The 25,998-nt window shown below is 39.3% G+C and overlaps 1 protein-coding gene across 5 annotated transcripts in view; it reads left to right on the top strand.

Moving 5' to 3' along the window:
• Positions 1-7,814: 7,814 nt before the first annotated feature.
• Positions 7,815-25,998, top strand: part of IL1F10 (interleukin 1 family member 10) — a 27,829-nt gene continuing 9,645 nt past the window's right edge. Inside the window, exons 1-5 of one of the 5 annotated variants that reach the window (XM_069087560.1) lie at positions 7,815-7,909; positions 8,198-8,260; positions 11,575-11,660; positions 13,549-13,613; positions 13,930-14,472. In XM_069087560.1, the coding sequence (XP_068943661.1) occupies positions 8,232-8,260; positions 11,575-11,660; positions 13,549-13,613; positions 13,930-14,157 (408 nt within the window). In that variant the 5' untranslated portion in view covers positions 7,815-7,909; positions 8,198-8,231 and the 3' untranslated portion in view covers positions 14,158-14,472. Of the gene's footprint in view, positions 7,910-8,197; positions 8,261-11,574; positions 11,661-13,485; positions 13,614-13,929; positions 14,473-23,394; positions 23,510-25,998 lie in introns of those variants that run through there. The other 4 variants (XM_069087561.1, XM_069087557.1, XM_069087559.1 and 1 more) reach the window with 4 other exon arrangements.

Here is a 25,998-nt window from a genome sequence, read left to right as displayed (position 1 = left end):
AAATTCACTAAAGAGAATAATTCCTTCAAAATTAGATTGGAACAAATGGAAGCTAATCATTTTATGAGAAACCAAGACACTATAAAACATATCCAAACAAATGAAAAAATAGAAGGCAATGTGAACTATCTCATTGGGAAAACCACTGACCTGGAAAATAGAACCAGGAGAGATAATTTTAAAATTACTGGACTACCTGAAAGCCATGATCAAAAAAAGAACCTTGAAATCATCCTTCAAGAAATTCTCAAGGAAAATTGCCCTCATATTTTAGAACTAGAGGGCAAAATAGATACTGAAAGAATTCGCTGATCAACTCTTGAAAAAGATTCCAAAAAGAAAACTCCTAAGAATATTGTAGCCAAATTTCAGAGTTCCCAGGTTAAGGGGAAAATATTACAAAGAGCCAGGAAGAAACAATATGAGTATTGTGGATACACAATCAGGATAACACAAGATCTGGCAGCTTCTACACTGAGAGATCAAAGGGCTTGGAATAGGATATTCTAGAGCTCAAAGGAACTGGGATCAAAACCAAGAATCACCTACCCAGCAAAACTGAGTATAATGTTTCAGGGGAAAATATGGTCATTCAATGAAATAGAGGATTTTCAAACATTCTTAATGAAAAAACCAGAGTTAAATAGAAAATTTGACTTTCAAATAAAGAAGCAAGAGAAGCATGACAAGGTAAACAGGGAAAAGAAATCATAAGGAACTTATTAAAATTGAACTATTTACATTACTACATAGTAAAATGATAATTGTAACTCATAAGACTTCTCAGTATGAGGATAGTTGATGGGAATATATATGTATACATATATATGTTTATATAGGAGGGTATATGTGTGTATAAATACATATGTGAGTGTGTGTATATATGTGTATATTTATACATAGACAGAGGGCACAATATCAGTTGAATAGGAAGGGATGGTATCTACAAAAATAAAATTAAAAGGTGAGAGAGGAATATAATGAGAGGAGATAGGGAGAGATAGAATAGGTTAAATTACCTCATATAAAAGAGGCAAAGGAAAACTGTTACAATGGAGGGGAAGAGCAGGAAGGCCAAAGGGAATAGGTCAACCTTACTCTCATTGAATTTGGCTTAAGGAGGGAATAATATACACACTCAATTGGGTATCTTACCCTACAGAAAAGTAGGGGGAAAAGGAGGGCATATTGGCAGGGGGGGAGGGGAGGGTGGTTAGAAGTACTCACTTTTTTTTAAGCCATCGGGGTTAAGTAACTTGCTCAAGGTTACACGGTCAGTTATTTCTGGGTGTGGTGCTGAGTGTCTGAGCCCGGGATTCGATCTCCAGGTCATCCCAACACTGGAGCCTGTACTCTTACTCGCTGAGCCACCTGGCTGCCCCTAAGCAATTGGGGTTAAGTAACTTGCACAAGGTTACACGGCCAGGTGTTTCTGGGTGGGTGCTAAGTGTCTGAGTCCTGGATTTGATCTCCAGGTCATCCTGACACTGGAGCCAGTGCTCTTACTCGCTGTGCTCGCCCCTGAAGTACTCACTTTTGAAAAGGGACCTGGTCAAAGAAGAAAATAGAATAAATGGGGGGGAGGAAGCTAGGTAGCACAGTGAATAGAGCACCAGCCCTGGAGTCAGGAGGACCTGAGTTCAAATCTGACCTCAGACATTTAACAGGAAAACTATCCTTGTGATTTTGAGCAAGCCACCTAACACCAATTGCCCTCTCTTCCCCCCTCCAAAAAGAAAAACAAAAACAAAAACAGAAAAAAAAATATTTAAAAAAAGAAAATAGAATAAGTGGGGGGGGTATAGGATGGAAGGAAATATAGTCATTCTTTCACCATATATCTACTATGGTAATGTTTTGCCTAACTATATATGTATAACCTATATTGAATCGCTTTTCCTCCCAGTAGGGATAGGTGACAAGGGAAGAAGGGAAAGAATCTAGGAATCAAAGTTTTAAAATCAAGTGTTAAAATATATTATTATTTTACATGCAACTGGGAAATAAAATATACAGGCACTAGAGTATAGAAATCCATTTTGCCCTACTAGAAAGTCAGAGAGTGTGGCAGCAAGCACCCCACCATACCCAGGGTGGCTGCCAACACAGGTTCTCAGATTTGCTTTTCTAAAGGAAAGCAACTCAAAATGGGTTAACCATCTTGCTTTAATCAATAAAACATATGTCATTTACCTCACCATCTTGCTTTAATCAATAAAACATATGTCATTTACCTCATTCGGGGGGAAAAGGTCAGCACCCCAAACTTCAGAGAATACAGAGGTTACAAGCAGACAACAAATACAGAGAAACATAGCAGACAGGCTTCCAAATGTCTGACCACAGTTACCAAAGAGAGAAGCATCAACATCTGGGTTTTCAAAGCTGGGGGGCTCAACAGCTTCCCAGAGTCTTGTCTGGTCAGATCACAGAACACTTCTCAAAGTGAGCCCCAAAACAAAGCCTCACATCAGGGTTTATATAGCCTTCTCCTGGCTCAGAGAATGTAACAACCCTCTTGACCCACTGCAAAAGCATTCTCAAAAACCAAGCCTCCTGCCACAAGCACTTAAGCCTATCAAAGGGCCTAGGGGCAGGGAAGATCTTAAATTCACATTCCCATAACACAGAGGGGATGGGGGAGAATATAAGAAAGGGCAGATTGGGGGAAGGGGTATTCAGTAGAATCGCTATTTTGGGGTGGGAGTAGGAGAAAGGCAGGGAGAAAATTTGTAACTCAAAATCTTGTGGAAATGAATGTTGAAAACTAAAAATAAACAAATTAAACAACAACAAAAGAAAATATGCCTGTAAATTCCAATCATCCCATCACTTCAGGGGATTTTTTATTTGCACTAATCAATCAACATCTCTCTCTCTCTGCCTATGTCTGTCCATTCATCTATCTATCTATCTATCTATCTATCTATCTATCTATCTATCTATCTATCTATCTATCTATCTATCTGGCTATCTATCTATCTATCTGTTTGTCTGTCTGTCTCTTTGTCTGTCTTGATCTCGCTTATGCCTCACCCCAATAGCATGTTAGATTATATTTATCTGTATAAATTTTAAGCAACACATATTGTTTTCATATTTAATCTTTGTAAACATTCATTGACTGACATTGGTTCACCTGGCTTATTTCCTAAGCATTGCTGTAGTTTCTAATGTCATTTCCCAGTTCTCACTGTGAATCAAGACTGAGGCTTACAGGCAGATGTAGGGGAGAAGGAGGGCCCTAGTTAGACACTCAATACAAGACTGGTTTATTTATTATTTATTCTCACCTAGCAATGAACCAGGAAAGAGGAATCTATCAGGAGGAAATCTAAATTGAGAAGGCACAGAAACATTTTGTGGCTTGAGACAAAGCAGGAAGCTGGAGAGTAGTTAGCGGTTCCAGGTCTCAATAAGGAAATTAATTATTCAATCAATCAACAAGCATTTTTCCAACAGCTCTTACATGTCAGGAACTGTGTTAGGCAACAGTGGTACAAAGAAAAAAATGAAAATGTCCTTGCCCTCAAGGAGCTTACATTCTACTGGGGGGAATGACACGTACATCGTAGGTAGAGCCCCCTCAGACTGGTGAGATGGTTCCTCAAAACTGTAGCTACTTTTCCCCCACTCCCTGCCCAGGTATGAAGTACTTTGTGAGCCCTCACTCCTCAAACTATAGCCCATGCACTCACCACCAGTGTGCCTATGTGTTAATAATCATCCAAGAAAACACAATTAACTGAAAACAAAAAATTTACTGAGATGGCATCAGAAACCAGTAAGAACAAAATAATCCCTCCATAAAAGTGAGGCACACTATCCTGCCATTAACACAGTGTCAGTGGAAGGAGGGGAGTGTTCACTGAGTACGTTAAAAGGGTAACCAAGACAGCTCATCCCAGCATTGTAGATCCCCATCATCCTTTCCCTTGTTTGACATCATCATGATTTTCTCCTTGGGTGAAGGATCTCTTCAGGGAAATTTGCTCAGCTGGTCTCCCTGGACCTATTCCTCTTCAGAGTTCCAATTCTACTACTACTAATAACTAACATATATACAGCGTTTACTATGTGCGAGGCACTGTGCTAAGCTGTTTACAATTACTATCTCTTTTGATCCTCACATCAACCCTGGGAGGAGGGTGTTACTACTATCTCCATTTTACAAAAGATGACCATTGCCTGACTCTTCTTTCTACTCAGTGTCTCCAGGTACAATTCATGCATTGTTGGTGTAACTGTGATCAGCCTATGCCCAGAAAGTTACTAAACTGGTCACATTCTTTAGAACCATCTCCTGCCTCAATGGACTCAGAGCAGGACTGATCTTCATTCTCTATTTCCATCAATTCTGATAAGAGAAATTTTTTTCACATCTTGTAAAGGGTTAACACTATCTACACTTATTTAAAACTTTAAAGACTTATCTGTTGTCTAGAAAGAAGAATCTGATGTGTGTGTCTGTGTATGTATGTACTCCAAAAAGCTGGTGGTTTGATACCTTTTTCTCTATTATCAGCTTCATATCTGCTCTGACAACAATTGGATTGGGAGGAAATTAGTTGATCAATGATTCCCTGATCTACTACCCACAACCACTACCACAGCATATTAAAAAAAATTAAAAATAATAACAAAACAAACCAGGGAGGTGATGTGTGGGTTAAGACCTTGTGCTTGAGAATGATGGAAATTATAGATTAATTTGGACTGGAAGGTTGGGATTAATCTGCTTTGTAGATAAATTAAACCACATCTGGCACAGAGGCATTGGTTTTAATTTCTGTTGCTTTAGGGAACTTGATAGCATTCTGAAGCTTCTGTATTTTTATGACTCTTTCCCACATAGCTTTATTTTTTTAGTCTTATAGCTTTACTCTATTTCAGTGATTCTCTAACTTTTTTGGCCCATGTTCCAATAGTCTTTGCTGTGAGGAGTTGTGGGACAATGAATGCTTAAGTTGGCAACACTACAGGAGAGTAGAGACTCATGCATGTACAGTTTCTATTTGATATGAGGCACCTATTCTATTGAGTTCTTTGAGAGATTTAAGATCTGATGTGTTTTAAGATTAGTATATGTAATAAGCAAGTTAATTTACTTTTCAAATGCTAAACTTATGGTACTCAGTATGCTAGGTCAGTAAAATTTATATTAAGCCATAATTATAATGTTTAAAATTTGCAATACCATAATTTCCAAAATTTTATAGCACACTTAGCAATGCTCGGTGGTTTGAGAACCACTGATTTATTACCTTTATGGCTTGAAGTCATAGATTTCTCTCTTTCCCTCCACTAAAATTATCCTCTGATGACTTATAATGATGGGCAGTTAAAAAGATTTTGCACAAGAAAACAACCAATGTACCTAAAATTAGGAGGAAAGCAGGTTATTCAGGGAGGAAATCTTTGCAGCAAGTTTCTCTGATAAAGGTCTCACTTCCAAGTTCTATTTCCAAGACACCTGCAGCTAAGAAGTGCAGTAGATAAAGTACTGGCCTGGAGTCAGGAAAACTGAGTTTAAATCTGGCCTCAGACATGCACTAGGTGCGTAATCCTTAGCAAATCATTTAACCTCTTTCTATTTCCATTTCCTCACATGTAAAATGGGGAGAAAAAAGGAAATAATATTTGTCAAACATTTTGCAAACCTTAAAGTACCATACAAATGTTAGCTATATATATATATATATATATATATATATATATATATTATAGCTATTATTATATGAGGAACTAATTCAAATTTGTAAGAATAAGAAATAGGTATAGAAAATTTTCAAAGGAACAAATTCAAGCTATTAATATTCATATGCAAAAATACTCCAAGCTATTAACAGTTAGAGAAATTCAAATTTTTAAAACCCTCTGGCTCCACATTGAACCTTCAGAGTGGATAGATGAACAAAAAAGGGGAATGACAAATGTTGGTGAAGCTGCAAAAAAAAGCAGGTACAGTTCACTCGTTGTTAGTGGAACTGTGATTCTGGAAAGCAATGCCCAGACTATGCCCAGAAAGTTACTAAACTGGACAGACACAGCCTCTAACATAGCAATACCACTACTAGGCCTATATTACAAATAGATCAAAGAAAGATAAAAAGGACCCAAAGGTATAAAAATATTCCTAGTAGCTCTTGGGGGGAAGGCAAAGAATTAGAAACTAAGTGGTTACCCATCAACTGGGGAATGGTTGAACAAATTATGGTTTATAAATATTATAGAATACTCCTGCTGTAAGAAATGAGGAAAGGAGGGGCAGCTAAGTGGTGCAGTGCATAGCACAAAAGCCCTGAGGTAAGGAGGATCTGAGTTCAAATCCAACCTCAGAGACTTACTATTTGTGTGACCCTGGGTAAGTCACTTAACCCCAATTGCCTCAAAAAAATAAAAGAAATGATGAAAGGGATGATTTTAGAGGATCATGGGAAGATTTATGTGGACTGATACAGAATGAAATGGGCAGAACCAGGATGATAACATATGATAACAACAACATTGTAAAGACAAATAATTTTGAATGATGTAAGAAATCTGATCAATGTAACTGACCAACCATTGTCCCAAGGAGCAATAACGAAGCACACTGACCACCTCATGATAAAGAAGTGATGGATTCAAAGGATGAGCCGTGCATTTGGGGGGGATACAATCAGGGCAGGTATTTATTTTGGCTATGCAAATTTGTTACAAAGATTTCATTTTTCTTTCTTTTTTTCCAATGATGAGAAGGGAGTGAAAGAAAAAAATGATTTTTGTTGATTAAAAAAATCAAATTTAAAAAATTCATAATTGCTATTAATTTTTGTTGCTTGAAGGCTTTACTAGCAGTAAGCTTAGAGTAGGAAGATACCTTGGAAGTTGTTGCATCCAACCTACTCATTTTACCTATGAGAACACTGAAGCCAACAGAGATCAAGTGATTTGCCCAGTGCCACATAGTAAATATCTGAGGTAGGACTTGAATCTCAGGTTGTCCTTCCTCTAAAACCAGAGCTTTGTACGCTGTTGCCTCTTTACCAAGCTGATGGACTTTGAGTACAAACTTTAGAATGGATCGTGTATGTCTCGTCTGAAGACAAGACTAGCTAAGTTGAGGGACTCATCCCCAGATTGGTCACAAGTGATTTTCCCCTTTTGGCCATTCTTGTAGTCACAGAATGGATGCATTCTGTGTTGATGGAATGAGGATCTACTCCAACAAAACCATTTAGACCATAAATTATCAAGGAGGATGTGGAGTAAAGTACAGGATAAAATACATTGTAGTGACCCCAGAAAGTTGAGGGGATGGAGGGAGGTCAGGTCCACTTCCTGTCCTTTCCCCAAGGAGCTTGCCTAAAGAGGTTGAGATTCCAAAGTAACTAGGAAGGAAAGCACCCTGGACAGATCCCAAACTGAGGCTGTTTCCTTAAGCTGACTGAGCCATTTTGGTTGAAAGAACAAAGGTTGTATCTCTGGAGCTGGGTCAAAGGAGCAGATCTCCTTGGTCACAAGATCAGAGATTTAGACTTGGAAGTGATCTCCAAGGTTATCTAGTTCAAACCCTTCATTTTATAGTTAAGGAGACTGAGTCCCAGAGAAAGAATAAATGGCAGTACCAAAATTCAAACCGCCATCTTCTGATACCAGTTGCAAGCTCTTTCTCCCATGTTCTCACAGGCAATGCTTTTCTAACCTACCACTGACACTGACTCACTAGTTATTTTGGAGAAATTAGAAAATCCTTAAATTACTAAGAATGCTAATGGTGCTGTAGTGACATGTTCCAACTTGAGACTTTCCTCTGCATGGAAAGGGGTGGGTCAGTGATTTTCCTCCTCCCCTCATTTCTTATATAGCATGAGTGGATCTCTTTGGGAGCTGGCAGAGCACTGATTCTGGGAAGAAGGAAGAAAAGGTACTGTCAGGGCACACTGGTGTTTTATAGCTTTACTTTCTAATACCTTGATGTTTCCAAGGTGGCTTTGGGAACCTGTTCTCAGTGGCTCTTCTCCACCCTTCCTTAGTCTGGGAAAATGTTTTCCTTTTCATTTTTACAGGGAGGAAGGGACAAAGTAGGAAAGGAGACTTGGGGTCAGGTTCCTAGTGGGATCTCATTTTTCTGTTTAGCCTCAGGGACTTGCCTCCTCTCCCTTTTCATGACAACTTAGACCCTATTCACCATTAGGGCTTTTTTTTTTCCTAGAAGTAAGAAGATCCTCCAAACTGAGGAGCTCAAGATGGTTCTAAGCGGTGCCTTACATTACCGGTGAGTCTTCTCTGAATCAAAACTGTTCAAATTTTGTATAAAATGCTGTATAATCAAGGCAAAACCTAGTTCTAGAGGGGAATTCTCCCCCCCCCCACCTCTCATTGCATCTCTGCTGCTGTGTTATCCCTGCAGAATTGGCAGAGCTCAAATGGGTGAGTTTCTAGGGTTTCTGTTTCCCTTGATATAATTCTCATTTCAAACAACAGGTGACTGTCACTATAAGCAAAACTTCTTGACCTCGTGATGCTGCTTCTTAAAATTTGGCACCCTCACATCATGGAGAAGTAGACTTTTATAGTTATTTTCATGTAGATTCTTTGAGAGCTGGGACTGTATTTTTGCTTTCCTTTCCTCAATGCCTGGCTCACACCACGTACTTCTGTGCTTGTTGACTGACTACATGACTGACCTGTTTTTGATATTGGTCTCTTTAGGGGACCATAGAATCCTATATTTAGAGCTGGAAGGAATCTTTGGGATAATTTAGCCCAACTCCCCATTTTACATATGAAGAAAACTGAGACCCCCCTCACTGTGCTGTGAACTTACATGACTAGTGCTAAACAATCTCCTGAGTTCAGAGCTCTAAAGCCAGAAGAAGCCCTAGAGGTCAAGTCCAGCTTCCCCATTTTATAGATGAGGAAATGGAGTCTCAAAAACTCTAACCAAGATTACAGAGGCAGTAAGTGGGATTTGAATCCAGGTTCTCAGACTACATCCTATGCCTTTTCCATTGTACCATGATGCCAGTGAGGGAGGAAAGAAGGAAGGAAGGAAGGAAGGAAGGAAGGAAGGAAGGAAGGAAGGAAGGAAGGAAGGAAGGAAGGAAGGAAGGAAGGAAGGAAGGAAGGAAGGAAGGAAGAAAGGGAGGGAGGAAAGGAGGAAGGAAGGAAGGAAGGGAGGGAGGAAGGGAGGAAGAAGGAAGGTTTCATGTAATCTAACCATTTCCTTTTTTGAACTTTAAAAATATAAATACCTTTTGTTTCAATGCAACAGAGGCTTTGAAGCAAGTATCTAAATAATCTCCCTCCAAATAAAAACAGTGAACTTATCAGTTATTTCTAAACGAAGGATTTAAGTATTTTAACTTTGACAGTATCAATCTCTTACTTTTAAAATGGAGGAAACAGACTCAGAGAGGTTAAACAACTTTCCCAAAGCCACACAGTTACTTGTGGTGAAGCCAAGTATTGAAATTGGAGTCTCCTGTCTACGGGTCTAGCTCTCTTTTTGCTTTCTATGTCATCTCAGCTTTCAAGCGGAGATAATTGCCTCACCTCCAGAATGGGAATGCTCTTTATTAAGAGAGAATATTGCCTAATTTAATCTGAACCTCATCTCCCTTTCCCCCTTATACCTTGCACAATCCATTACACATAATGGCACTTAAGAAAAATTTGCTGAATGCTATGGTCATCACATGAGGTAGTAAGTGGAAGAGTGCTTTGAAATCCCAAATATGTGGAATTGTTATTAGAGACACAGAGAAGTAATGACAAAAATTAGGAATAGTAAGGAAGAAAACTTACCTGGAGACAAACTTTAGAGAGCATCTGATTCAACACCATCGTTTTACAAATAGAGAAACTAAGACCCAGAGAGGTGATGGGGTTTGTGCAGTGTCACACATCTAAGTGATAGTAAAGCAGGGTCCAGAGGTCAAAGTTCCTGACTCTTGGGTCCTTCTTTCTACCTCTCCCAGGAAACTGGTTCTGGAAAAGAGAGATAGAAAGAAGAGGAAAGGAAAATAGACTTGGGTATCTGGCCAGCGACTTTGGAGTGAGCTCATTGGGTTATGCATGAGTTCAGAATATCTGGGAGAGAAATGTCTTACTGGTGAAATGGGCACAGAGATGGAAGTTGGGGGAAAAGCCAGAGAAGCTAATGAGACTAATCTTAAGGAAAGTAAAGAACCATAGACTTCAGAGATCAAAGAAGCTTTAGAGATGTTTTTAATCCAGGGGTCCTTAATGTTTTGGGGTAATGTCTGGTGAAGTCTTTGGACTCCTTTTCAGAATAATGTTTTTATATTTATTTAATATTTTATTCTTTTCCAATTTACACATAAAAACTATTTTTAAGATTTGTTTTAAAAATTTTTGAATTCCAAATTCTCTCCCTCCCTGTCCTATCCCCTCATTGAGAAGGCAAGAAATTTGATATAGGTTATACATGTGCAGTCATGCAAAACATATTTCCATATTTATTATGTTATAAACCATTCCTTCCCCACCCCCAAAAATAAGAAAAATAAAGAAGTTTTTTTTAAGTATGCTCTGATCTGCATTAGACTCCATCAGTTCTTTCTCTGGAGATGGATGGCGTCTTTCATCATAAGTACATCAGAGTTGTCTTGGATCATTGTGTTGCTGAGAATAGCTAAGTCATTCACAACTGATCATCATATAATATTACTGTTCTGTGTACAATGTTTTCCAGGTTCTACTCATTTTACTTTTCATCCATTTGTGTGAGTCTTTCCAGGTTTTTATGAGAGAATCCTGTCCATCATTTCTTATATCACAATGGTACTCCATCACAATCATACACCACAACTTGTTCAGTCATTCTCTAATTGATGGACATCTCCCTAAATTTCCACCACAAGAAGAACTGATACAAGTATTTTTACACATATAGGTCATTTGCCTTTTTGTTTCTTATCTCTTTTGGATACAGAACTAGTAGTGGTATTATTGGGTCAAAAGGTATGCATTGTTTTATAACCATTTGGCCATAGTTCCAAATTGCTCTACAGAATGGTTAAATCAGTTCACAACTCAACCAACAGTACATTGGTGTCTGAATTTTCCAACATCTCCAACATTTGCCATTTTCCTTTTCTGTCATATTATCCAATCTGATAGGTGTGGGGCAGTACCTCAGAGCAGTCTTAATTTGCATTTCTCTACTCAATAGTGATTTAAAGCATTATTCCTTATGACTATAGATAGTTTTGATTACTTTGTCTGAAAGCTGCTTGTTCATATTCCTTTACCATTTATCAATGGGAGAATAATGTTTTTAAGAACATAAAAATACATAGGATTTCAAAGGAATAAAATTATATTGAAATAGTTATCAAAATATTTTTAAGAACAAGTTCATCTCCTGATTCCCTTTCCTCCTTCAGTGCTCATACAGAAGAGGAAACTGAGGCTCAGAACCTTTCTCCAGGTCACAAAGAGAGCAAGCCACAGAGCCTGGATTCTGACGTTGGTGCTCTGATTTGGGATCCAAGGCTGTTTTCATTGCACCATGGAAGGGCTGTAGCTGCCTTTGCCAAACTTAAACAGACTCTTGTGTTTCAGAATAAAAGATGCTACAATGAAGGCCATTTATGTACAGAATGACCAGCTGCTGGCCGGAACAGTGCAAGGAGGTAAACTTCTTGATGGTTAGTTACAAAATCATTCCCAGTTTTGCCAGGCTTTCTCCATATTGTCTCTTGGTAGCACAGAAAGGTCCACCATGCAGATTAGCACTGGCTCACAGGCCCCGGCCCTAGAAATACTAGTTATATTTAAATTAGAATCTCAAGAGCTGGAGAGCACCTGGGCTCCAGACTTCATGAAATCATTTATCACGAAAGTACAAACCAAAAGTCCCTAACAAAGGGATTATATTTCAACAGGTCCCTAAATATTCTTATACATTGTTGCTATGACATCGGAAGGACTGGGAACATTTTCTCCCATAGGAGAATCAAAAATCAAAAAATACAATTTCTCTGTATTTATGTTTTGTCTTGGCCAAGCCCTCTGTTTTCCTGGGAAGAAGAGATTGTTAGTGAGGTCTTTGTTTTTCCGCTAGCTGATATAGACTAGCCTTTCAGTACCATAGTGGGGCACAATCCTGCTTTTCCCATGCACTGGTCTCCTAAGGATTGAGAAGATCTGGGTACAGGAAGACATGTCCTCTGGAAAGAGAGGATATAGCTGAACAAGGCAAGCGCATTTTGCCTTGGGAAGAAGGCAGGGTTTTTTTTTTAATCTTTGGTGTCTCTCTGGCCTCTTATGTCATCTGCACTTCCAGATATCTGGTGTATGCCTGGATTCTCAAATCCTGTAACTCAGAGCCTCATGGGAGAAAACAAGCAGCCACACTCCAGACCTTCCATTCTGCTTTCTACCCTATTGAAACTTACCTACTCTGTGTCTCTAGCTGTCAGACAAGAAAGGATCTGGTCCTTCATGGCTGATGATGTTCTAGTCCTTTGAGAGTATTTGTATTTTCATGGAGTCTAGGCACCATGGCAGGCTGGTGTGTGTGGGTGTGTGGGTATGGTTGGAGGGATGTTCAGGAGAAAGAAGACTTTCTCATGGCATCCATATAATAGCCTATCAGAATTACATATCTTCTAAATGATACTCAGGTAGCATAGACTCCTTTCACTGATGTGGAGGAGATTGGACACCACTTCAAAGTTTTGTCTTCAACAAAAAACTAAAGGATTAAAGCCTCCTAGATCTAGACTTAGAGGCCATCTAGTCGAGTATTTCTTAAACTGTGGGGTGCTACTGCATATGGGGTTGTGAAAAATTTGGCAACAGTAAAAGGTTTCTGAGTGCACAACAACCAAAAATTAATTCAGAATCAAATGTGGAATGAATCCAAGGTGTTTCTGGAAGCACTTGCCCATGTTGCATCATGCAGCTTCCCTGCAGCCTTGGTTCTGAACATGCAACACCAATGTATGCTGCCAGAACTCAAAGAGGGGTCATGATGGAAAAAATTTAAGAAGCCCTGATCTACTCCAACCTGCTCCTTTTCTAGTGGGGAAGTTAAGTGACATGTACAAAGTCACACAGGTTGTATGTGGCATAGCTGAAATTTGAAATCAAATCACTTGACTCCAAGTTCAGTGCTGTGTAAATAACACACGAAATGAGCCAAACTGAGTGAATAAATGGGTGGTACTCAAAAAAAGAGAAGGTCCTTTAGTACTACACTGTTCCTCCTTGATGGAGGGTTCTTCTACTCCCTGATTCAAAGGAGTCCAACCAGCACTTCTTTTGTCCTCCTGTTCATCCAGACCAAATGAAGTCTCATTCTCTGGATCAGTTAGTGAGGGAACATGTAAACATTCCAGCCAGGCAGCCCCTCACCTTCTTCCAGTGCTGCAGGTAGGAACTCAGGGGTCCTGCTCCCCAGGTGATCCTACGGATTAGGAAGGTTAGAGAGGGAGGGTCTCTTTTTCTCCATCTGATCCCTTTTTATAGGTGAAGAGTTCAGTGTGGTCCCCAATAGGTCACTTGATGCCAAACGGTCCCCAATTATCCTAGGCATTGAGGACGGATCCCAGTGTTTATCAGTGGGGATGGATCAGCAGCCTATTCTTCACATAGAGGTGAGTTCCAACCTACAGTGCCTCCAGGATACCTGAATCTTGGTTTACAACACATAGCCTTGGGTCAGGACCCAGGATAGCAGTCCATTGAGATTTGCCCCTCTTAACTAGTAGTGTGTGGTTGGGGAGCAGGGGGATGGGGAAGGCCCCTCTATCCTAACTTCTAGATGCCTTTGAAATTTACCTCCCCCAGGTAATCCTTCAATGTATTTTCATGGGAGGTCTATCCTCAGGGAGGTCAGCAGGCACAGAAGATAAAGTCTGCCTATGTCCTCTGTTTTAGCTTCTCCTCATTGTTTTTGCCTCTGCTCCTCAGCATAAGAACATCATGGACCTTTATTGCAGCAAGGAGGAATCTAAGAACTTCACCTTCTATATGTGGAACATGTGGGACAGTGGGCTTACCTATAGATTGGAGTCAGCCCTCTACCCAGGCTGGTTCCTCTGCACTCTCCATCAGCAAAACCAACCCGTCACCCTCACCAACCATCCTGATGACCTTGGATCTGTCATAACTGACTTCTATCTCAATCTGTGTGGCTAAGATTTAGCTTCCCCTAGCAATCCATTGGAAGGATGGCTCAGTCTAGCCTCTGGCTTTCAGCTTCTCTCTTCTTCAGATCATAGAATTTAAGTCAGAAAAGAACCTCAGAAACCATCACTGAGACTAGAATCAGGAGGATCTGAACTCAAATGTGGTCTCAGATACTCACTAGCTGTGTGACTTGGGCAAGTCACAACCTCTCTTCCTCTGGGAATAATAATAGCACCTAGCTTCCAGGGCTGTTTTGAGGCTCAAAGAGATACTTGTAAAGCACTTTACAAATCTTAAAGAACTATATAAATACTGTTATATAAATTACTGTTGTTATTATTCTTAAACATGAATGAAAGGAATCAGTTATATAACATCCTGACAAGTTGGTATCTATTCTCTTCTTAAAGAACTCCAAGCAGGGGGAATCCACCATCATTCTACTTTTGGACTACTCTAATTATTAGGAAATCCACCCATCCAAAAAAACCAGACTCCAACCTAAATTCACCTCTTGGCCCCCTGACCCAAGTGATGACAGGGACAAAACTAGGTTTTATCTACTCTCCACTCCAGCCTTCTGATCTTTACTCTCTTCTTCATGAGGTCCAATACATGGTGACCAACCATTGTCCAAATATTACCCAGGCTGTACCAGTTCCTCCAGCTCAGGTCCTAGAAGGATGGGTTCCCTATGGCTTCTCATTTACTTCTCAGACCTTTCTTATTGTTCAGAGAATCAGGGGCTCCTTGAATGTTATTGCATCATGGCAGATTTAGGAGGGTAGCAACTTGAATCAGAAGCTATATGTCCTGCACGGTGAATATCAGCTTGCCCTTGGACCACACACTAGTCTCCACAGTTTGGTTCTCACAGGCAAGATGCTTACATAATACACATGACAGAGCATTTGGGAACTGAAATGCTCCCCAAGTTTTGGCACCACCAGTTTTCTAGGTGACCTAGAAAAAGTCATAAAATCATAGATGAAGAGGCAGGAGGGATCTTGGAGACAAAATAATCCAAAACCTTCTTTTTATTGATGAAGAATTATTAAATGATGTGCTCATGGTCACACAGTGCCAGTGTCGCTGTATACATAGAGTGCTGGGCTTGGAATCAGGAAGAATCATCTTCACAAATTCAAATCCAGCCTCAGATGTTTACTAGCTGTGTGACCCTGGACAAGTCACATAACCCTTTTGACTCAGTCTCCTCATCTGTAAAATGATCTGGAGAAGAAAATGGCAAACCACACCAGTATCTTTGCTAAGAAAACCCCAAAAAGAGAGTCTGACACGTTGAAAAATTACTGAACAACGACCACAAAAGAACACATTGCTTCTTCATCTTCAACCTACCTTCAATATGGAACTATAACTAGAACAAAAGAGATTCACATAGAAGTTTCCAGGAAGCTTCTTGGAGGAGAACCATATTAAATCAAAGTAGACCATAGTGAAGCCCAGGTTTGTAACCAAGCCTGGAACACTTTCCCTCCAGGATCTCTGAGTTTACTCTGAGGTGTTTATGTTATTTATTGACATTCACTGTGGCTTTGATCACTCACATGATAATAGTTTCCAAAAATATTCCCCCACGTGAATTACTCCTCTCTCTGTGGGTCCTAATTTCTTTACCCATAAAATAAGAGAATGAAATAGATGATCTTAGAAATCCCTCCCAGCTTTCTCATTTTGTTTCTACGGTTCCTACACAAATAATTTAATTCCACAGTTAAGTAAAATGTTTGATTGTTCTTTCAAAATTACCTAAAGATAGATTTTTGTTTGTTTTTGCTTTTTGGAGGGCAATTGGGGTTAAGCAACTTGCCCAAGGTCACATGGCTAGTTTTTGTCTTAAGTGTCTGAGGTCAGATTTGAACTCAGGTCCTCCTGACTCCAGGGCCGGTGGTCTACTCACTGTGCCACCTAGCCTCCCCCAAAAGACTTGTTTGGTTTTTTTTTGCTCTTTTTTGGAGGGCAATTGGGGTTAAGTGACTTGCCCAAGGTCACACAGCTAGTTTTTGTGTTAAGTGTCTGAGGCCAGATTTCAACTCAGGTCCTCCTGACTCCAAGGCCGGTGCTCTATTGATTGCACCACCTAGCCTCTCCTAAAGATAGATTTTTTAAAAAATAACAATAATAGAAAAAGTCTGGGACTGAAAATGAGAAGACTCCAACAAGAGAACAAGATTCTTCATATTTTGAGGAAAACTATTCTTGATTTGTCTTTTCTGGTTTTCTTTTGAAATTTTCATCTATTTATTTATTTGAAGAATATATCATCTCTCCCTCCCACTTCCTCTCCCTATTAATTAATTTTTAAAAAATAGGTAGATTCACATAGTCTAGCAAACAAATTTGCACATTGGCTATGTCAAAAAATGAACATCTTGGGGCGGCTAGGTGGCGCAGTGAATAGAGCACCGGCCCTGGAGTCAGGAGGACCTGAGTTCAAATCCAGCTTCAGACACTTAACACAAAACTAGTCATGTGTCCTTGGGCAAATCACTTAATCCCAGTTGCCCTGCCCTCCCCCCTCCAAAATGCAAAAAAAAAAGAATGTCTCCTTCTGCATTTTATGTCAATCACTTCTCTGGGAGAAGGCATCTTCAGTTCTCTGGATTCATGGTTTATGATTGCCCAAATCAGAGTTGTCTTTCAAAGTTGTTTTTCTTCATAATATTGTTGTGATTATATGAGTTTTTCTCTTAGTTGTGCTCATTTCACTCTGTATCAGATCATACAGGTCTTTCCTCTTTTGTCTAAAACTGTTCAGTTTTTCATTTCTTACATTATAATAATATTCAATTATATTTATATACTATGATTTGTTGAGTCATCCCCTGAAAGGTAAGAATACCCTTAGTTTCCAGTTTCAGGTTTTTAGGAAAAGAACTGCTATAAATATTTTTGTATGTCTGGGTCCTGCCTAGAGGTGGTATTACTAGGTCAAAGTGTATGCACAGTTTACTAACGTTTGAGGCATTATTCCAAATTATTTTCCAGAATCTCTGGACCAATTCATAGCTTTACCAACAATGCATTAGTATGCCTCTTTTCCAGCCACCCTCCAACATTCATCATTATTCTAATGTAATTTTTGGCAATCAGATGGGTATAACATAAAATCTGAGCATAGCTTTGATTTTAATTTCTCTTGTCATTAGTGATTTGGAGTATTTTTTCATAGGAATATTGGAAGCTTGGATTTCTTCCTTTGAAAATTGCATGTTCATATCCTTTGGGCAATTATCTATTGGGGAATGGCTCTTAGTCCTATATGTTTCAGTAAATTCCTCATATATCTTGGATATGAGACCTCTCTTTGTATTCTGAGTACTTAACCCAATGCCTGGCACATAGTAAACTCTTGATAAATGCTTATCGATTAATTGATTGAATGCTTGCAGAATTGTAAATAGCAGAATTCTAGAGTTGGAAGGCATCTCAAAGGCTGTTCTTCATGTGGTATCCCCCTAAAAGAATATAGGTTTTTGAGACCAGGACCTATCTTGTTCTTGTATCTGTATCTATCAATATCACCTAAAACAATGTCTGATGTAAATGCCTTAAAAATATCTGGTCATTGATTCAAATTTCCCACCTACGAAATGGGTCCCATGTATACCATCCTTGGGGAGGGATCATCTGGCCTGCACTTTAATACTTCCAGGAATAGGACTTATTATTTCATAAGAAAGACTCAGTTGTGCAGTGGATAAAGTGCTGGGCCTGGAATCAGGAAGACCTGAATTCAAATCTAGCCTCAGACACTTATTAACTGTGTAACCCCAGGCAAGTCACTTAACCTCTGTTTGCCTCAGTTTTCCCAACTATAAAATGTGAACAATTATAGCATCTATCTTGCAGGGTTGTTGTGAGGATCCAGTGAGATAATATTTTTAAAGCTCTGGGCAAACCTTAAATGCATATGAATGCTAGCTATTATTATTGTTGGGAAATTCTTCCTTATGCTGATTTGAAATTCATCTCCTTGTAACTTCCACACACTGGTCTTAGGTCTTCCCCTTGGAGTCATGCCATGTAAGACCATTCATTATCTTTTCCACTTGAAAGCCTTCAATATTAGAAATATATTAGAAAATATTAGAAAAAAAGCCATTAAGTCCCCTTAAATCTCTCCTTTAGAATCAACTGTCCCATGTTCTTCAAAAGTTTCTCATATAAATAACATTAAATACTCTCACTGCCTTGATTACCTTCTTCTGAACATGCTCCGGTTTGCCAATGTCCTTCATTAAAATATGATTCTCTGCTTTGGATTAATCCAGTCATTCTGGGTAGCAATTTGAAATTAAATCGAATCAGTTACTATACTACACATACCTTTTGACCTGTTTATTAACTGACAATATTAGGCCTAGACTCCGAAGCGATCAAAAAAGAGGAAAAGGTCTTACATGTGCAGAACTATAGAAGTTCTTTTTTATAGTGGCAAAGAACTGGAAACAAAAGTGGTGCCCATCAATTGGAGAATGGCTAAACAGATTGTGGCTTAAGAATCTTATGGAATTTATTGTACTGTAAGAAGTGATAAAGGGGGTGGTTTTAAAAGAATCTGAGAAGACTTGTATGAACTGATACAGAGGCAAGTGAGCAGAACCAGGTGAATAATCCATACAGTAACAATAGCATCGTAAAGAAAAACAATTTGGAAAGACTTAAGAACTCTCATCAATGCAATGGCAAACCAGGATTCCTGAGGACCAGTGATAAAACCTGCTACTCACCTCCTGACAGAGAGGGGATGGATTCAAAGAGTATAATGAAAAATACACTTTTGGACCTTGTAAATGTGTGGGTCTATTTTGATTGTCTTTGCTTGCTTGTTGCAAGGATTGTGGTTTTCCTTGAAGTGACATGCTGAATTTATATCAAAATGACAATATGATATAATCTTCCTTATTTATATCAATTTTTTAAACTGGCAAAACTATTACTAGCTCCATTTCCTCAACTTACCCCTCCCCCAAACCATGAATTTATATCAAAATAAAATTTAAAATATGATGCTAGACTTAACTGCCCTGATGTTGTTTGACTAGTACATAAGATTATAGAACCAACTATTTTCTTGTTTGGAAAATTATTTGGGGGACATAAGAGAAAAGAAATGGGCATATCATTAAGAAACCTGAAAATACCTGAACAGGAATTCCCTCTGAAACCTACAAAACAAATGGTCATCCAATCTTTGGTTGAAGACATACAGTAATGGGGAGTTCACTACTTTCCAAGGCAGTCTCTTCCACTTTTGTACAACTCTACCAATCCAGAGGACCAGGGGAAGTCAGCAAATCAAATGATAAGAATGGTTAAAATATTCAAGTATTCAAATGGTCATGGATTTGGAAATTCCTCTAACAATAGAAATCATAATTCATCCATGTCTACCTGTTGGGTACAACTCTTGTCATGGTTAAGTGTTAAAGTCTTGAGTGATTAAAGTACAAAGTCAGTAAATTTTATAAAAGAGAGAAGAAATTTAGAAGCTAAGGAAACCAGCACAATTCAGAATCTCTAGTTGCTGCAGATACTATTCACACTGCGTAAGTATTTCTGAGAGTTTATGACTTTGGGATAAAACTCATGGAGCTTCTATTTGTTACCACACAGGCCACTGGGTATCATGAGTGCTGTCGTTCATCTAAATGCCATAGGGGAAAGAGCCTTGGCCTTAGAATCAGGAAAACTGGGTTTGAATTTCTTATTATACACTGGATGACCATGAACAAGGTGGGCAATCTTTCAGAACTACAATTTCCTCATATGTAAAACAGGGATTGTGGTACATACGGGGATATAAGTACATCTTTACAGGGTTGTTATGAAAAAGGACTTCATATATCTTAAATATTATATAAATGTGAGTTACTAAGTAGCAGAATTCAAAAGATGCCTGAAAGCTTCTTCTCACATTAAAATGTCCTATAGACCTACTGTAGTATTTGAAACGTCCAAAGATTAAAGCCATCTTTTCCTATAAAGGAAGTAAAGTCCTTTATAAACTGCAGATGTTAGCTGCTAACACCAAGAACAACTCACATTTATATAGTGCTGCATGGTTTTTGAGATTTTATATACATTGTCTCTTTTGACCTCATGACAAGCCCAGGAGGCAAGAGCTAGTATTATCCATGTTTTACAAATGTTTCCACAGAGGTTCAGACAGGTTAGCTGACTTATCCAAGGCCACATAACTAGAAGCATCTGCAGTACAATTTGAACTAAGGTCTTCTTGTCATTAAGTAAAGGCACTCTGTCCACTATGCCAGCCTTTCTGTTATGGTATTGTACCCATGGTACCCAGTAAGATATTGATAAGAATTAGTCCATCTAATTTGCTCCCTGTTACTTAGCAAGGAACATTTCCAGAGGGAATAGGATACAGAACATGAAATTTTTATGGAAGGAAGGATCATAGGATCAGAACTCTAGAAAGAATACTATCCCCTCATTTTATAGATGACAAATATGAAGGCTAGAGAGTTAAAATGTTTTGCCCAAGGTCACAAGGGCAGTAAACATCAGAGGCAAGATTTGGATCAGGTCTTCTGACTCTGGAGCTAAGATCTTCATAAAATGTTGTCCCTTGACTTGAGATACTGTCAGGGTTGACAAATTTAGGTTAGCGGTGTCAATCAACGGACTCTTTCCTACTTACCCCATGTATCTAATCAGCTCCCTAAATATTGAAATTTCTTTTCTCTACATTGATTGTTGAATATATCCCCTTCTCTCTACTCACACAACCACTACACCGATTCAGAAAATTATTTGTTTACAGTATTAAATCAATTTAATAATAATATGTGATAAATTTATCACAAATGAACTTTCCTTTTTGCCCCGTCCCAATAAGATTCATGTCTTCTGCCCAACTTGTAATAACCCCAAAGGAAAATATATTCACATTCTTATTTAGCAGACATTTATTATACACAGTTGAAGGGATATGGACTAGAGTTCATGATTTCATTTGTACAGGAAATGACAATGGTAGAGAGAGAGTGTTCCTTTCCTCCAATCTCTACTACCAGCAGAAAGGGAAATTCTTTCTAACAATTCAAGGTGGCACTTATAATGTTGGACGTTGTCTAGTGTCTTGGGAGGGTAGGTGATCTGCCCAGGGTCACACAGCTAGTACGTATCTGAGATGGATACAGATCCAGGTCTTGCTGGTTTCCAGATAGGTTCTCTAACAACTACATTATGGCTGCTATGCAATTGAAATATTATGAAATGTGATATTGAGGTTCCCCAATGTCTGGACTGATGCCACTTCAAAGTATGTCTAAACCTTTGATTCCATTCACAACTTTCCCTTTCCTTAAGTAACAGTAGTGGAACTCTTCATGAGTCTCTCACCAATGTGCTTGGGTATGCTCTCAACCCCACCTTATCTTCACATTCCTCATTGTGCCCCCAGGAAGTCTTGCCTCTCTAAATTCTAACTGTTCTGTTTGATGGGACAATTTCAAGCCAATCCCATCACTTTTCAGTTTTGGTTACTTTGATCAATGTCAGTTATCAAACCTATATTAAGTACTTGCTTTGTTGCCTGGTATTGTGCTAGATATTGGGGAGAAAACAATAAAGGGATAGAGCACTGTCTGGAGTTAGAAGACCTGAGTTCAAATCCAACCTCAGACACTTATTAGCTCTGTAACCCTGGAAAAGCCATTTAAGCTCTGTTTGCCTCAGGCTCCATAACTGTAGAATGGGTAAAATAATAGCCTCTTCCTCCCAGAGCTGTTTTGAGAATTAAATGAGATAATATTTGTAAAGCATTTAGCACAGTGTCTGGCATATATTAGGTGTGATACAAAAATGTTAGCTATTATTATCCTGGTCATGTTTCTCATCTAAGTGGCCTGAGTGAAAACAAGGAAAATGTGAAAAATAAAAGAAGTGGGTATGTCTAGGTAGGTCTTATACAACAAACATTTATTAAATACCAACTCTAGGGGTGGCCAGGTGGCACAGTGAGTAAGAGCACCCACCCCGGAGTCAGGAGACCCGGGATTGGTTCCAGCCACAGATACTTAATACCCACACAAAATAACTGGCTGTGTAACCTTGAGCAAATTACTTAACCCCATTTGCTTTAAATAAAAAAAAAAAATTAAATACCAACTCTATTCCAGACACAATGCTAGACTTAGTGACAAATAAGATACAGAATCATAGCAACTCAAAGTTGTGAAACACCAAAAAAATCTCACCTGTGCTGGAAGGAGAATCCCACCTTTGAGGTCACTAAGAAATGGTAGTTTAGTGCAGTACTGTCAAAGTCAAATAGAAACAGATTCATGCAAATAGTATATTGACTGAAAACCACAAATTAACATTATCTACATTTTATTGTATTTTTGTTTGCTTTGTTCAACATCTCCCAATTACATTTTAATCTGGCTCAGGACTCACTTGGGAGTTTTGTTGGCAGCATATGACTGGCAGCAGTGAGTTCAACTCCAGTCCAATCTGTCCTGAGCCAAGCATCACTTGGCTCTCTCCTGCATCAGTCATAAAGGCTAGTCCAACCTTCATTTGAAGTCTTCCAGCAAGGCAGAGCACATTTCTTCTTCAAGTTATCAATTTCCTTTTTAGACAACTGTAATTATCAAGAAATTACTCCTTACCTGTCTTTGTACCTTCCACTCACTGCTCATAGTGTAAGACTTTATGTATATCCTGATTAAGTTTCACCTTATTTAATTTGACCCAACATTCTAGCCCTTTGATCTTTTGGAATCCTGACCTAGTCATTAAATTGTAAACTATCTGTTTAGTTTTAATAAATAGTCCATGCCCTCAAGGAGTGTACACCTCAGAGGAGAGCTAAGACATGCCAAGAGAAATATAATGCCAATTAATATATACTGAGTTTAAAAAAGGAGTACAAAGTGCCCTGAGATCAAATGAAGGAAAGATTACTCCAACAGAATAAGTATGCTTTGGGAAATTCCACGGTCCTCCTCACACAACGTCCATGAGAACTCTCTCTATCTCATTCTAATTTGAACAGAGGGCTTATCGTAAACAATTTCCAAAGAGAATTCATTCATGATTGATATTATAGGAGGGCTGCCTTACTGGTTTTACTGTTTCTGCCTATGATAGCATCTGGGCTTACAAATTGAGAGCCAATATCAGGTCCTCCGCCCACCATCTGTCAGCATCACCACCTCTAGTCCTAACGTGTTTGTTATTTGAAAGATGACAAGAGGAGATACTGAGAAGTCTATGTGTCCAGGACTCTAGCTACTGAGCCAGGGTGAAGCAGGGAAGTGGATGCCAAGGTGCTGGTCAGTGCTGAGGTCTGCATTAGCTGGTAAGACAAGAAGTGTGGTTTTGTTTTTCCTTTCTCTCTTTTAGATCTCTGTTAAGAGAAAAGGTTTGCTTGGCTGGGAGGGGTGAGGAATGGCTTGGGACACAGGGAGGGGCAGGAAAAGCAGGGAGGAATGAAGAATATCTCTTCAAGTAAGGGCAATATAAAAACTAAAGATAATGAAATCAGATTAAAAAAGGAGGATGTGCTTAGAGGCTTCATTTGGGGGAATACTTGTGGAGCCTAAAGCAACAATAGAATAATAAGGAAAGATCATATATGTGTGCTCAAAGAGCATGTTTTGTAAATTTATTTCTCTTTTCTATCTCTGGCAAGGGAAGTTCAAGAGTAATCATGGGAGGTATAGATTCATATTCTGAATAAAATGTAATATACCATGGTCCTTAGAGAACAGCTAGGTGACGTGGTGTAGTGCGGAAAACCTTGGAATTGAAATCCGGCAATCTGGTTTCAGATCCTTGCTATCATACTTACTAGCTGTATGACCTCAGGAAGGTCACTCTGGGCCTCAGTTTCCCTATCTTGCAAAATAGTTGGGAGGTTTCTTTCAAAAAGTACCTACTGTATATAGAGCATATGTTGGACACTAGGGAAGATGCTGAGTTTAGATAACACCTGCTCCCTACTGTCTTGGATGGACCTTGTAAACATATGACATATACCTAGGAGATAGATTTTTGTTTTTATTTTTATTTGTTTGGGTGTTTTTGTGCAAGGAAAGTGCTTCATAAACCTTACAGCAGCATAGAGTGTTATTATTAGCCCTTCCTAACCTGACCCCATTCTACCTTTCCAGTCATCTCAGACCTTACTTCATCCCACATTTTCCATGATCCAGGGGCAATGGTGCCTTTGCTTTCCCCACACAACATCAGCTCTGGGTATTTTCACTGCCTGCCTCCCATGCCTGGAATCCTCTCCCTCCTCATCCCTGCCTCTTGGCTTCTTTCAAGTACCAGCCAAAATCCAAGAAGTAAGAAGTCTTTCCCCATCCCCCTTAGCATTAATGCCTTCCCTCTGAGATAGCTGTGATTTGTCATGTCTCATATCGAAATCTTGCTTGTACGTATTTGTTTGAATTTGTCTTTCCCATTCGAATGTGTGTTCCTTGAGGGCAGGAACGTTTTTATCTTTGCATCTTCAGTGCTTAAGCACTGTTCCTGATGCATAATAAATCTTTAATAAATGCTTCTTGAGTTGATGTTATCAGAGTTGACATCATCTTGGAGATGCTTACAAAGGGGTGGAAAAAAAAACAAATAAGAAAAACCCTGTGCTGGTCCTCTCCCAGGTGGGGATTTTCCCTTTACAGTGTTTAGCCAAAGGGGACAACAGAGGACATATACTCCAACTTATATCCAAACAGGAATCCTCTCTACATCATTTATCCTGGATCTATTAGTTACTACATCCCCCTTCCCTTTTCCCTGTTCATCATCCATACCCCGCCCCCATCTTTCCTTCTACCTCTTACTCTGAGAACATTGATAAAATCAATCACAGTCAAAGCATTTATTTAGCACCTACTACATGGCAGGCTCTGTGCTTAGTGATATTACCATGGTAACTGAAAAGGGCATACAATCCACCACCTTAAGACTCTCCTCATAGTACCTATCATTTCCAAAACCAAATCTCCTATCCCTGGCCACTGCTACTTTCTGTGTGTTGCACCCCCTTATTAGAAGTCAAGTTCCTTGAGGGCAGGGATTGTTTCTCTTTTGTAGTCATATTTCAGTACTCAACACAATACTTGACACATAGTAGGCATTTAATAAGTGCTTTTTCATTAATCTATTCATTCTTTTGCTGTCCTCTCACTGAGACCATGCAGCACTTTTCAGGACGTATGAAAAATGTACAAATTCTGTGTCTGCCTACTGGAACAAGGTTAGGTTAAATGACTTCATCACCCATCCCTTGCTTATGCCCTGACATCAGCCTGACCTTGAAGCATTCAGAGATTGGTCTGATCTCTGATGCACTAACAAATGCTCCCTGTTATTCCTTGACCCTCTCTGTCCTGGTCTGCAGAGCTGCAAAGGGCAAGGGGAGAGGGTTGGGGATGGAGACAAACTGAGAGATTTCCTAACTGGTCAATGATAGCCCAAGACAGGGTAAGAAAGGGCACAGGAGTGAAACTGGCTTGGCCATGAACCAGTCTATATTTGTTTATTTGGCTACTGAAGCTACCAATGACAACTATGATGGCAGTGGCAGCAGCAAGGACCTAAATGCCTGGGATCTCAGCTCTCAGAGCAAACATTCATTAATGCCCCCATCCCACTTATTATCCCCAGTGACCCAAAAGAGTTGGGAAACACTTGGGCCTCTTCCTTTTGTTACTCTTCCTCAACCAATTATAGGGGGAACAATTGGTTTGACCCACATTGACCAGGACCTATAAACACAGGGCAGGTACTGGGACAGACAGACTGAGTCTCTAAGTCCCAGAATTTAAGAGCTCTACA

The sequence above is a fragment of the Petaurus breviceps genome, unplaced genomic scaffold (assembly GCF_028583685.1).
Source record: "Petaurus breviceps papuanus isolate PSGF00001 unplaced genomic scaffold, PetGlider_PUasm1.0 182, whole genome shotgun sequence".
NCBI lineage: Eukaryota > Metazoa > Chordata > Mammalia > Diprotodontia > Petauridae > Petaurus > Petaurus breviceps.
The sequence above is the reverse complement of the archived record's forward strand: the minus strand, read 5'-3'. Positions and strand labels throughout refer to the sequence as shown.